This window comes from Vulpes vulpes, chromosome 1, assembly GCF_048418805.1.
Source record: "Vulpes vulpes isolate BD-2025 chromosome 1, VulVul3, whole genome shotgun sequence".
Taxonomy (NCBI): Eukaryota; Metazoa; Chordata; class Mammalia; order Carnivora; family Canidae; genus Vulpes; species Vulpes vulpes.
In genome coordinates this window covers 160,544,469-160,558,004 of record NC_132780.1, presented here as the reverse complement: position 1 = coordinate 160,558,004, position 13,536 = coordinate 160,544,469, and the positions used below count along the sequence as shown (strand labels likewise).

General features: G+C 36.4%; 1 protein-coding gene across 8 annotated transcripts in view; it reads right to left on the bottom strand.

Annotated features, from left to right (window-relative positions):
- ADGRB3 (adhesion G protein-coupled receptor B3) overlaps positions 1 to 13,536 on the bottom strand; it is a 707,424-nt gene that overhangs the window by 315,968 nt on the left and 377,920 nt on the right. For all 8 annotated transcript variants that reach the window (XM_025991123.2, XM_072735057.1, XM_025991125.2 and 5 more), the window contains one exon: positions 42 to 194. In XM_025991123.2, the coding sequence (XP_025846908.1) occupies positions 42 to 194 (153 nt within the window). The remainder of the gene's footprint in view (positions 1 to 41; positions 195 to 13,536) is intronic.

The following is a 13,536-nucleotide window of genomic DNA, read 5'->3' as shown; positions in this document are numbered from 1 at the left end:
TACCTGTTTTGTTCAAAGCTCAAATTATTTCACATATTTACCTTTTGATGATGACACAGGAGTAAAAATGCTTTTTGGAATGACTACCCTGTCTTCTGAGTTTCTTGCCCAGTCAACCATTCCCTTTCGTCCTTTCATTGGGAAGTTGATATCTGTTAGAACAGAGGCTGCAGGAAGCTTCTGAATGCTAGCCACTATTAGAAAAGAAGTAATAATGTTAACTAAGATCTTTCAGTGTAATAAAAATTGACCAAATTAAATATTGCTATATTCAAAATAAAATTTTAAGCCAAAATTATATTTATCAGAGCCACAGGATAGACTTATTTCCTATTATTAGACAATGTTCATTAAGGTTGCCAGTGCTTTTACCTATCAATCTAGATTTCAGTTGCGTTCTACAAGAATCATACAATGACAGTCCATGGAGAATATTCTAAGAAGACCAACATGTACTGCCATTAGTTGTTCATGGCTGACCTCCATTCCAATTGTCAGAAGTCCATATTTTTTGCTAAATATTTTGATTAACACACTTGATTCATAGGCTGAAATTTGCATTTAAATCTGAACTTTGTCTTCAGAACAAATTTTCCACATTTACATCTGAATGTTATCTTTGGAACAGATTTTTCATGGATTAAATGGGGGAACATGGAGGCATGGAAAGCAAAGTCATATTGCTCTTGGAGACAGAGCTGTAATAATCCAAATAATAAAGCACAAGTAATGCCATAACCACAGAGCCAATATCATATGCAGAAATATCCATTAAGGAGATCAATAACAAACTTTTAAAACATTTAACCACAATTGAAAGTAATAAATATGTACTTTGAATGGAGAATTGTGTCTTTACTTGCAATAAGTATTTTTATATATATTGAAAAAATTCATGAATGATATGTTTGGTAATGCCTGAATATTTATTTTATGTAACAATTATGTACACACATATATGTAATAAAACTATAATAATGAATACTTAAATGCTTGTTGATTATATACTTTTCCAATTAAGAAAATGGTACATACTTGTTTTACATTAAAGTTTCAGGTATGTTGTGAAACTTTAAATAGAAAGATACCAAGGAAAACTACAGAAGCTATTATAATAGTAAGCTAAAGTAAGAAACCATTCAGCTCCTCATAAGTGGATTTCATTCTGAAGAAACTTGTAATTTAAATCAAGAGAATGAAAATTAAGAATTTAACAATATTAGTTATATAAATATATTGCACCACTGGCTTAGTTCCAAATTGAAATGGTTATGTATTATCGTACTTTACTAAAGCTCTTTCAGGCTATTATAGACATCCATTATCAGCATAGGATGGAATTTCATTTGGCTTGTAATTTGACATAATAAGCTTAAAAAAGGATTTTGTTACTAAATGTTGAAGGAAAGAGGGTGCTGAGTAACACATAAATTTGTTACGGATGTTAAATGCTGTTTTTGGATAGGAGCTGTAATTATTTTAGTTTCTTTAATTTTTCAAACAATATAGTCTTTGTTGTCCATAATAATCCAGTTCACGTGTCCTGAGAGGTCCAAATTCTCCACTGCAAATAGATGGATAGGTCAGCAAATTGACAGCACATTCTTTCTTAAGGGTCCTTATAAGCTTTATTCAGTCTGCAAAACTAAGTTCATCTGCTTCCAAGTCCCTTGACTCTAACTTTGGTTTTCTTGATATTTAAAGGATATTTATTTCACCTCTTTGCTCTAAAAACTGATGGAAAAAAAATGAAGGTTTTGCTGACTGCCACACAACTGGTTTCTGTCATAAAGGAACATAAACAAGAAATAGATTGCTGGACCCCAAAGTCTAATAATTCCTCTGTTTCTGTACACCTTGGATAGAAAACAAAAATCAAATAAACCAAAAGAAGAAATAACAAATGGAGGAAGCACATTCTGTACCAACTCTATCACTTTATCTTGAATAAATTCTAGTCTAATGCCATACCCTTAAATATACAAAAATGATATAACTATACACGCTTGTATCTCACATGATGAAATGCATTCATTCTTCAGTTAAAGGCACATTAGCTATTAAATTATGACTATATAGATTAGATTGTACTTTTTTTTTTTAGATTGTACTTTTGAACACAGTCTAGATTAATAAATATAAAAATCAATTAGGATCATCTAATGTACAATTAGATGACAATTTTAAGTACTTCATGTTTTAAAAATGATGTCTACTGATATCTAAGGCTAGCATTTGAATCTTATCAGTCTATGAAGTCAGATCCCTTTTATAATGCGTTTATTGAAAATACTGTATCTAGGAAGATACCTTAGATGACACTGTGGTTCTTCATGACTCTGACATGATTAACAAGAAATCTTATTTCCATATAGCAAAAATAATTTAAAGATGACTTTTATTTTCTCCTTCTTTTAGTACCTGTACCAGTCACTCGGGCCAACTCAATCCTCAATCCCTTCCCTCCTTCACCCAGTTTAACTGTCCAAAACCCTTAGATAAAACTTAGATGCAGTCTTTAGGGAACTTGGAAGCTCAGATGTTAAGTGAATACCAAAGAGGTAAGATGAAAAATGAATGCCTTAAAGTATGCCAACTTTATACAAATGTGTCCAGTCCTGACAAAGGAACATAAATGCAAAGCATAAGTGCACAGTCTCCCTCCTCTGCTTCTGCAGTAATTGCTGCATTAAAACCAGTCATTGTGAGTGGTTAGATAATAGAGCATCTTTCCTCAAAAACTGAGAAAATGCCTTTCTTACAGAAGATTAAAGTGCTTAGAAGAAACCTCAAAGGACACAGTGTCCCTGAACAAATAGGCAGATCTCAAATGCTCCAAGAATTATCCTAAATTTACTGTATCGTGTTTTCATTACAACACTAGATTTGATTTCTTATGCAATAAAAATAGGTGACTCATCACTGATAAACCTTGGAGCAAAACCAGCTGCACTTTCATTTTGCAATTTTAAAACCTTCATTTTGAATTTGGATAGTCAGCATCAAATTCTTTCTCATCAGAAAGCATAAGGAATTTTTCCAGTTGAATCTAAAGCATATGGGCTGCTTTTTGTTTGTTTTTGTTTTGCCTTTGGTTCACCAAAGCAGGGTGGAGCTTCTAACCTTGTTTCTGAGGAAAAACATGAGACTTTAGCACTTTGCCCTAATTGAGGTCCTGGAGAATGGTAGCTCTGTCAGGTAACATCATGCCAGGGAATGCGAATGGTCCACATACAAAAGTTGGAGTTAATTAATTTGATGCATCAGTTGCTTCATGGACAAGAATGGAAGGCAGGTAGCAGGAAAAGATGAGAGAGCCAAAGTGTGTGCATGAATGCTGGAGGAATGAACATAATGGGCAAAGAGAGCCAACAAAGGAAAATCACAGTTTACTACAATGGTTCAAGTAAGGACTCTGGATCTGGGCCTGAACTTCAAATCCTGATATTTTAGGGTAACTATAATGTCCTGTTTTTTTTTTTTTCCAGGTCAGTCCCAGTTTGCCTCTGTTTTGTATAATTATGAAAAGCAGCCACTATTACTCCCCAAACCCTCATTTTAGAAGATAAATTCCATATTCATCTTAGAAGTTGTGTGACACTGGGCCAATTGCCTAACTTCTTTGTGCCTCAATTTCTCTTCTGTTAACATGGGAATAATATTATCAGCCTTACTGGAATGTTGGAAGATGAAATAGGTTACTATATGTCAAGAGGCAAGAGACTGATGCCTAGAATAGTTTCTAGAACATACTAGTGTTAGCTACTAGTATGAAAGTATGTTTTCCCATGATCAAGTCCAAAGGAACTACCTCACTGTGTATTCTGTATTACAAATATTGGCTTTTGCATTAAACATCCTTTTTTTCATTGTGCTTCAATGACTTTAGGATTGAGATTACATATTTAAAACTTTATATTGAGTATATACACATAACCAAAGGCAGGAAATGTGCTTAAATAGAGCTTACCCTTTAGAACTTAAATGTGCCACCTAGGGAGCTGAAGTTTCCTTTTTATTCATTCTTTTTCCTTCCTTCCTTACCTCCCCCATTCTCCTCTTCCTCTCCCTTCTCCTCGGCCTTTTTTCTTTTCTTCCCCCTCTTTCTCTCCTCCCTCCTTCCCTCTGTCTCTCTGTGTATCTTTGTTTCCATCTCTCTCTCTCTTTCCTTTTTCCAATAGAACCTGCCAGAGGGAAGAAGTTGACTTCCCTGGTTATTTGGTCACACAAAGTCAGCTAGGCTAAAAATCTCTATTGAAAAGGAAAATGACCGCAACCTCAAAGACAAATGCAGTGTTACCATTGCCACCAAGGCCAGCCTGCAAAGAGAACTTCAAAAGCACTACTCTTATGCGGTGACCTAAGTGCTTAGGGTAGCAACCCATTTTCTATAAATGAGTAGAGGAGACTCACAAGCAAGGACATATTATAATCATAAACAAAAGCGTGGGTGGATACTGAAATAGAAGTTTAAGGGATGCCTTAAGGGGATATTGATGTTTCCAAAATATTTAAAGTTTACATCATTTTTCATGTTGATTCGGAGGGAACAATTTACAAATTAGGTCTTGACTCACCAATATTAGAAAATTGGCTGGTTATCAAAATGGATTTGCTTGTGGAAAACATCAGTCAAAATTACTAGATGGTCACCTCTACAATTTTGAAATCCTGTCAGAAAAAATATGGCAAGGAAGGGACTATGCATGGCTTCTGTGTGTTAGAAAGCAACTATTAGTTTTGTTTGTATACTTGTAGCAAGCACAGAGAGACTGAGCAAAGCCTGCACATAGTGTGATCCCTTGGCAATTAGCATTTTAAAAGGCCGTGGTTTTCTATATTTACATAGCAATGCTGAGTGCCTTATAAAATACTGAGGGCCCTTGGGAGGGAAGGGAAGGACAGCTGATATTTATTGAACACTTGACATGACCTCAGCATTTGTTAGCCATTCCTTAATTTATTCAGTAAGTATGTATCAAATATCTCAGTGCTAGGCACTGTTCTTAGCACAGCATTTAGGTAGGTGCTTTACATGTGATATCTTATTTAATATTTAGAACAATCCTTACTTGATATTTAAGATAACCCTAGGAGGCATCATTATTATCAGTATCCTCATTGTTATTATCCCTATATTCATTTTACAAGTGGGGAAGTAGATTCTGTTTAAGTGATAACATTGTGATTCAATTCTCAGTTTGCCTACTCAGAAGTATATGATTTTGCACTGTGTGGTACAGTTTGATTTTACCCATATACATTAACAGTAAATTTACTTTGTTTTACTGCAAGATCTTTGCACTAAATATAAAAGACAGACATAATGATTCGATGAAAGGAAATAAAACTATTCTCACTTGTCCCAACAGGAGATCAAAACTGGGTACCACTGAAGAATGGTGATTATCAAAAGGAGATATATACACACACTTTAATTTGTCCAGCATAACCTTTATGTTCTTTTTTTTAAGATTTTAAACTTTTTATTTTATTTTATTTATTTATGATAGGCACATAGTGAGAGAGAGAGAGAGAGAGAGAGAGAGAGAGAGAGAAAGACAGAGACACAGGCAGAGGGAGAAGCAGGTTCCCTGCAGGGAGCCTGATGCGGAACTGGATCCCAGGACCCTGGGATCACGAACCGAACCAAAGGCAGATGCTCAACCACTGAACCACCCAGGTGTCCCTAATCTTTATGTTCTAACATCTCTATAAAAAATCATATTTTAGGATTCTATAGCAGTGCATGGTTTATAGGAAACAGACAGTCAGACAGATTTTGGTTGTTCTTAATCACCCTGTTTCCTCCATTTATTGGGTCTCTTTCCCCGAAAAGCTAAGATGGGAACACTGAGGGCCAAAGAGAAAGACAGGCTTGCCAGGAAATACTCTGAAACCATCACTTCCCAAGAAACAGAGCCCCTAGGCAGAAATGTCTGCTACAGAGAAGTATCCCCAAGTCCCAGGATCAGTACAGAGACATTTAGATGAGAAATATTCTTCCCATTAGAAATTTACAGGTTTTTCTTTTTCAGAGAAAGTGTAAGATCCTCTAATTATAATTTTCTAATTTTTATTTAAAGATTTATTTATTTACTTTTTAGAGAAAGAAAGCACAGTAGCAGGAGTTTGGGGGTAAAACCAGATAGAGAATCCTGAAACAGATTCCCCACTGAGCATGGACACTGACACAGCAAGGGACTGGATCCCATGAGAACATGAGAGAGATCATGATCATGTTCTGAGATCATGACCTGAGCAAAAAATCAAGAATCAGCTACTTAACAGACTGAGCTACCCAGGGGCCCCTAGGATCCTCTGATTTTTAAAAATAGACAAACTAGGTACTCAATATATAACTATGTGATATATCAAGGATACTTTTTTCAGTTTGTTAGCTTTTAATAACATATATATTGAAACTTTATATTTAACCATTTTACATATCCCTTTCCATCATGAAAATAAAAAAAACTTGTAAATTACTTGTGAATCATTAGCTTCAGAATCTGTTTTTATCCATTGGCTGTTTTGTTTTTGTTTTATTTAAATATAAGCCTAGGGATCCCTGGATGGTGCAGCGGTTTAGCGCCTGCCTTTGGCCCAGGGCGCGATCCTGGAGACCCGGGATCGAGTCCCACATCGGGCTCCCGGTGCATGGAGCCTGCTTCTCCCTCTGCCTGTGTCTCTTCCTCTCTCTTTCTCTCTCTCTGTGACTATCATAAATAAATAAATAAAAATTAAAAAAAAAAAATAAGCCTAGAAGTCCCTGCACAGCACGGCTCATTCTTCTTTCTGCTCACAGTATTTTTTTTTCCCCTTATGGTATTTTTTTTTTATTTTCATTTTTTATTTATGATAGGCACACAGTGAGAGAGAGAGAGGCAGAGACACAGGCAGAGGGAGAAGCAGGCTCCATGCACCAGGAGACCAACATGGGATTTGATCCCGGGTCTCCAGGATCGCGCCCTGGGCCAAAGGCAGGCGCTAAACCGCTGTGCCACCCAGGGATCCCTCCCTTATGGTATTTTTGACAGACTTTAGTGCTCTCCATGAAGGAGTCCCTTAGCTTCTTCTCAGGTCACTCCTATATCCCTAACATTTAATCATACTTATGCACATGGTATGTCCATAGTCACACATGACTCTGGCTAAAGCTGAACTGTTTCAACCAGAAATTGGCAAACTACAACCCACAGGCCAAATATTTCCTATCAGCTCTTTTTGTAAGGTCTGCAAGCTAAAAATGGTTTTCACATTTTTAAATGATTGAAAAAATCAAAAGAATATTTCTTAGCATGTGAAAATTATATGAAATTTAAATTCCAGTGTCCACAAATGAAGTCTTACTGGAACACAGCCACATCCAGTCACTTACATACAATCTAAGATTGCTTTCTTGCAACAGTGGCAGAGTTCAACAGCTGCACTGAAGACTATGCAGTCCACAAACCCTAAAATATTTACTGTTTGGCCCTTTGCAGAGAAAGTATGCCTACCTCTGTTCTAGACATATGATGGAGAAGCTTTTTTAAAACAGTAAAATTTTTCTTTAAAGAGAAACCCATTCTAAAAAACATGGGTTTCTGTACTTATTCTGCTACCTATTGCATGGTTTCCCTACCTTTTCTTTCAATGCTACACTTAGTGGAGGAATTTTAGCTGATTAGATGGTTTTTCTTTTAGTTTTCAAAAATAGTATGTTTTGTGGTCTTTTAGAGACACTTTTTTTATAAATGTTCATCTTCTCTACCCAAGAAGTTCATGATTTTACATGTAACATAAATGCAATGTTATATGGGAGAGTCATTTTTATATGTATATCCAGATAGTAAAAACAAATGAAATAGAAAAAGCTTTAGTGGGGTGCCTGGGTAGCTCAGTCGGTTTAGCATTGGACTTTTGATTTCAGCTCAGGTCATGATCTTAGGGTCATGAGACTGAGCCCCACGTTGGGCTCTGCCCTCAGTGGGGAGTCTGCTTGAGATTCCCTCTCTCCCTCTGACCCTCCCCCTGCTTGTGCTCTCTCTCTAACAAATTAAAAAAATAAATAAATAAAATATTTTTTAAAAAAGAAAATGCTTTAGGAAATGTTTTCCTTCTTCTCCCAACCAGAGAAATTACGAACAGAATTCCTGCAGATGAAGGAACATCAGATGATAATTAACCAAGTACTGAATAAGAAAGAGGAGAGAGAGAGACAGAGGAGAGGGAGAGTACATGCAACATTACTGACTTCTTTCTTTTTACATGCACTTTTTACATGTCTGCATGTATGTGTATAATATGCTGTTTTGATATGTGAGCTGTTTTCAATCTTACTAGAGAAGAATTAAGCCAAGGACCTATTAGGAATTAGGCATCAGTGCAAGCAGCAAACAGCAACTAAAGCCAATAATCCAAGGGCTTTCCAAGATAGTGACTCATCCATTCCCAGAAAAGTAATAGCAATGACCAATGCTAAGGGGTGACAAGGGAAAAGAGATCATTGCAGACTCAGAAGCTCATTCTGGAAATTCATTCATCCAAAAAAATCTCTATTGAGTCCTGAGAATGTTTCAAGTGCTATCTTACTACTGATGATTTAACAACTGAGCAAGAGACATGAAGTCTTGGCTTTGAAAGAGCTCACAGTCTAGTGGGGAATACACACAATTAGTAAGGGAACAAACAATCCAGATGAGGCTAGATTGTTAGAGTATAAAAGAAGTAAAGGATGAGATAGAACATGGTTGTGTGGCTGAAGAAGGCCTCACTGAAGAGGTGCTGTCACGGGATCCGTGGGTGGCTCAGCAGTTTGGTGCCTGCCTTCAGCCCAGGATGTGATCTTGGAGACCAAGGATCAATCAAGTCCCACATCAGGCTCCCTGCATGGAGCCTGCTTCTCCCTCTGCCTGTGTCTCTGCCTCTTTCTCTCTCTCTCTCTCATGAATAAATAAGTAAATCTTAAAAAAAAAAAAAATGAAGAGGTGCTGTCCGGGCTGTGGTTTGGCAGCTGAGTATGGCACAGGGAAGAGGAAACTACCCGTGCAAACCTAGAGCCGGAAAAAGGCCTGTAATATTCCAGAACTATCAGAATAGTAGCATCTGGGTAGGAGGAATGACGTGAGTTTTTTGAAAGGCATGAAATGAGGAAATTTAATATGTCCTAGAGAAATAGTAACACTTCTAATAGGGCAGAAAAGTTTAGGTACAGAAATAGTAGGAGAAAAAGCTAAGTATGATATCATAGGCTAAGAGATCTAGAGCATGATCAAATTTAGAATTTGAAAATGTGAGATCCCTTATAATTAGAAGTGATAATTGATAATGTGGGCATTGATAAATCCTCCTGAAGAAAGAATATAATGGAAAGATTACTTTATTCAAAATATTATTTGACCACTCATAACATACCTGGCACAGTCATGGGCACTGAAAATATACCAGTGAACAAAAAAGTTAAAGTCTTTCTAATGGACTGGCATATTATGGGGTGGGGTGGGAGACAGACAAGGAAAACAGACAACTGGATAGAAATGTAAATGATATGATTAGAGATTAATGAGTGGGGTTGGGAAGTTTTCCTAAGTGAGGAAAGCTTCTTTGGTTACCTGGCATTTGTGCAAACATCTATAAGAAGTGAGATGGTGAGTTGTGCAGATATTAAGATGACAGGGGGAAAACAAAGCTAAGAAATGTAGTTTAGGAAAGGCTCACTTTTAGGTGTTAAAGAGAAATACACACAGAAAGATACCAAAAATAAATGGAGAGAGAAAAGAAAACTGCAATCGTGAACTAAGGAACAGAGAGATGCCTTTTAATAAGGACAAAGTGGCCTTAAAAGGAGTCAGAGGTTTTATAAAGATTATAGAGAAGAACCTTTGGTTTGATTTGAAACCGTACTTTAAGATTAGCTTCAGGTACTCTTCTATTGCAGAGATTGGCCAACTTTTTCTATAAAAGGCCGAAAAATAATATTTTCAGCTTTGTGGGCCATTAGGCAATTACCCAATTCTGCCAATGTGATATGAAAACAGCCATAGACAATTCATAAATGAATGATCATGCAAGAAAACGTGTTTAATTATGTAATAAAAACTGTCTTGTGTGCTAGTATTGTGTGTATGTGTGTGCTTTATTTTTTTTAAATTTTATTATTTATTCATGAGAATACACAGAGAGGAGACAGAGAGAGAGGCAGAGGCACAGGTGGGGGGGAGAAGCAGGCTCCATGCAGGGAGCCCTATGTGGGACTCAATCCGGGGTCTCCAGGGTCACGCCCTGGGATGAAGGCAGGCGCTAAACCGCTGAGCCACCCAGGCTGCCCTATGTGTGTGTTTTAATCCAACAAATGTTTATTGGGCAGAACTTTTAATTTCCCAGCACTAAAGCACTTTCTTCCCCAGTGTCACCTACCTTAATTGATGGTGCCACAGTCTACTCAAATGTTCAAACCAAAAACTTAAAGGTCATCTTGACTTCTGGTTTTCCTTAGCCTCCTATGACTCATCCATCAACACATTCTCTCAGTATTATTTCTATAACATATCTTAAACCACTGTACTTTTATCTCCATTCCATTACCCTCTAGAAACTCCCAGAATCTCTAACCTGAGCTAATTCAAGAGCTGCCTAACTGGTTTTCTTGATTCCACTCTTTTCTCTGAATTGCTTACTCTCTCAGAAACTAGAGTTACCTTTAAAAAATAGATAAATCAGATCATATTGTTCCCTTGCTTGAAATAATTCAATGGCTTTGCCAGGGCTCTTAGAATAAAATCCAAATCTTATACAATGGCCTACAAGGCTTTGTATGGCTTGGCTTCTGTCTCTCTCTATGGTCACATTATACATGGCTGCTTGTTTACTGACCCAGATCAAATTGTACAGGTCTTTTCTTTTCCACCACAGGACTTTTCCTTTCTAACTAGAACATTATTTTCTATTCTTATCCTTGAGTCTCTGTTAACTTGGTCTGTTTTAACTGCCTTAGCTACAGAAATTCATCCCCTCCTCCAACCGTTCCTCTCTATTATATCACCGCTTATTTTCTTTATGGCCCTCTTCACAATTAAACATAGTCTAGTTTATGTAGATGTGTTTATTAGCGGTTTCCTATGCTAGACTATAAGCTCCAAAAGGAAACATATTTTCTCTGTTTATCACTGTATGATTGGATCCTAACATACAGTAGGTCTAACACAACATATATATATATATATATATATATATATATATATATATATATATATATATAATTTTAATGAATGAAGTCTACCAATGATACAATAGAAGAAACTGGGTTTAATGTGATAACTTTGGCCTCTGAAGACAAAAATATCTAGTTTTCTAACTACTTTGTGATCTTTGGCAAGTTATTTAATTGCTCTTCAGTTTATCATCTATAAAAATTAATACCCTTTCATGAGGTTTAAGCTGAAGGCAGTTAGTTCATTCCCTACACATAGTAAGACGCATTATATGTCACTTGCCTTTTATCCTTTATCTTAACCATTCTCTGCCTTGTGTAAAATATGGTGGAAAAATAAAAAAAAGAAAAAGTCTTGAGACAAAAAGATATTACAATCTAGTGAGACATCTGCTTCACACTAATATCTTAAGTATGGGCAGAATGGGTAATAAGAATGTTTCTTCTGAACTCCAAATCTGTCTATTGAACTATTCAGTTGGAAGTCTTCAAGAATCTTAAATGTAGCACATCTGAAGATTTACTCTTGATTTCTACTCACCCTTCATCTAAATATGCTTTTTGCATATAGTCATTCCCATATCTATAAAGGGTACCTCCATCTACTCTTCCCCCAAGACAGAAAACAGGAAGTTATCCTTGACATGTCCATATTGTCATTCCCAGAATCTCATCATCACTGTGCTTGCTATTTTTTTCCAAAACACAACTTAAAGTTGTCTTTTTATCTGTTTTGATTGCTACACATTTCATCAAATCTTTAAATTAAAAACTCACTATATTCAATACTTCTATTCTTCCTATGCACTTTCCACACTGCAATGAGAGTATTTTTTAAGCAGAGTTGAATCGTGTTACTTCCTGTTACACTTGTATCAGATAACAAAATTCTCTCCAGGGTCTCCATGACTTGATCCTTGACTTCCTCTTCAACATTACCTAATTACTTTCCCCATTTACAAGCACTCTCCAATCATACTTCTGTTCTTTCATTTAATAACAAACAGTTCTGGGACACCTGGGTGGCTCAGTGGTTGAGGTCTGCCTTTGGCTCAGGGCTTGATCCTAAGGTCCTGGGATTTAATCCCACATCATGTTGCCTGTGGGGAGCCTGCTTCTCCCTCTGCCTATGTCTCTGCCTCTCTCTCTGTGTCTCTCATGAATAAATAAAATAAATAAAATAAAATAAAATAAAATAAAATAAAATAAAATAAAATAAAATAAAATAAAAAAACAGTCCTTTGATTAATTCTTATTTAACTCAGATCTTGGCTTGAATGCCAACCACTTTCTAGCACAGAGCAACCACTGCCTGCATATCTAAGTAAGAAACATTAGTTAGCCTCTCTTCATATTATTTACCATGATTTAAATATGTCTATTAATGTATTTGTGTATATGCATTTTGATCTTAAAAATTGGTTTTCCTTGTATTTTCCCATATACAATAATACAAATTATATATTCATTCATTCATCTAGTAAGTTTTCTATTTAAAAACTTAAAATTGGGATGCCTGGGTGGCTCAGCAGTTGAGCATCTGCCTTTGGCTCAGGGTGTGATTCCGGGGTTCTGGGATCAAGTCCCATATTGGGCTCCCTGCGTGGAGCCTGCTTCTCCCTCTGCCTATGTCTCTGCCTCTCTCTCATGAATAAATAAATAAAATCTTTAAAAAAGAAGAGAGAGAGAAAACTTAAAAAATAAAAATGAAAACTTAAAATCTTCCCCACTAGAATGTAATCTCTGTAACAACAGAGATCAAGCATATTTGCCTCATCTTTTTGGGTCCAGAGGATAATTAGTACTTGGCAGACACTTAATAAATATTGATTTAATATAATGAAAAAAGAAGAGCAAAGAACTAATTTTAACTTGGGAGGGGGAACTTGGCAACGTTCAACACATGACTCTAAGATAATGTAGGTAAGAACAAAGAGATAACTTCAAGTTGTTCATAAAAATTCAGCCACTTCTGTAGCTCCTGGGTGGCTCAGTTACTTGAGTGTCAGACCTTTGGTTTTGGCTCAGGTCATGATCTCAGGGTCATGAGATTGAGCCTTCTGTGGGGCTCTGTGCTCAATGGGGAGTCTCCTTGAGATTCTCTCCTTTTCCTTCTGCCCCTCCCCCTTCTTGTGCATGTGCACTCGCTCTCACTCTCTCTCTAATAAATAAATAAATCTAGAGAGAGAGAGAGAGAGAGAGAAATTTGGCCACTTCACCTTACCAAAAAGAAACCATGGGCCTTATGCCTTTTTCAAAATAGGGAGAACTGAAAAACTGAAAAAAACAAATACAGTTTTTTGAAGAAATAGCAGAGACAAATAGCAGTAACAAGAGACCAT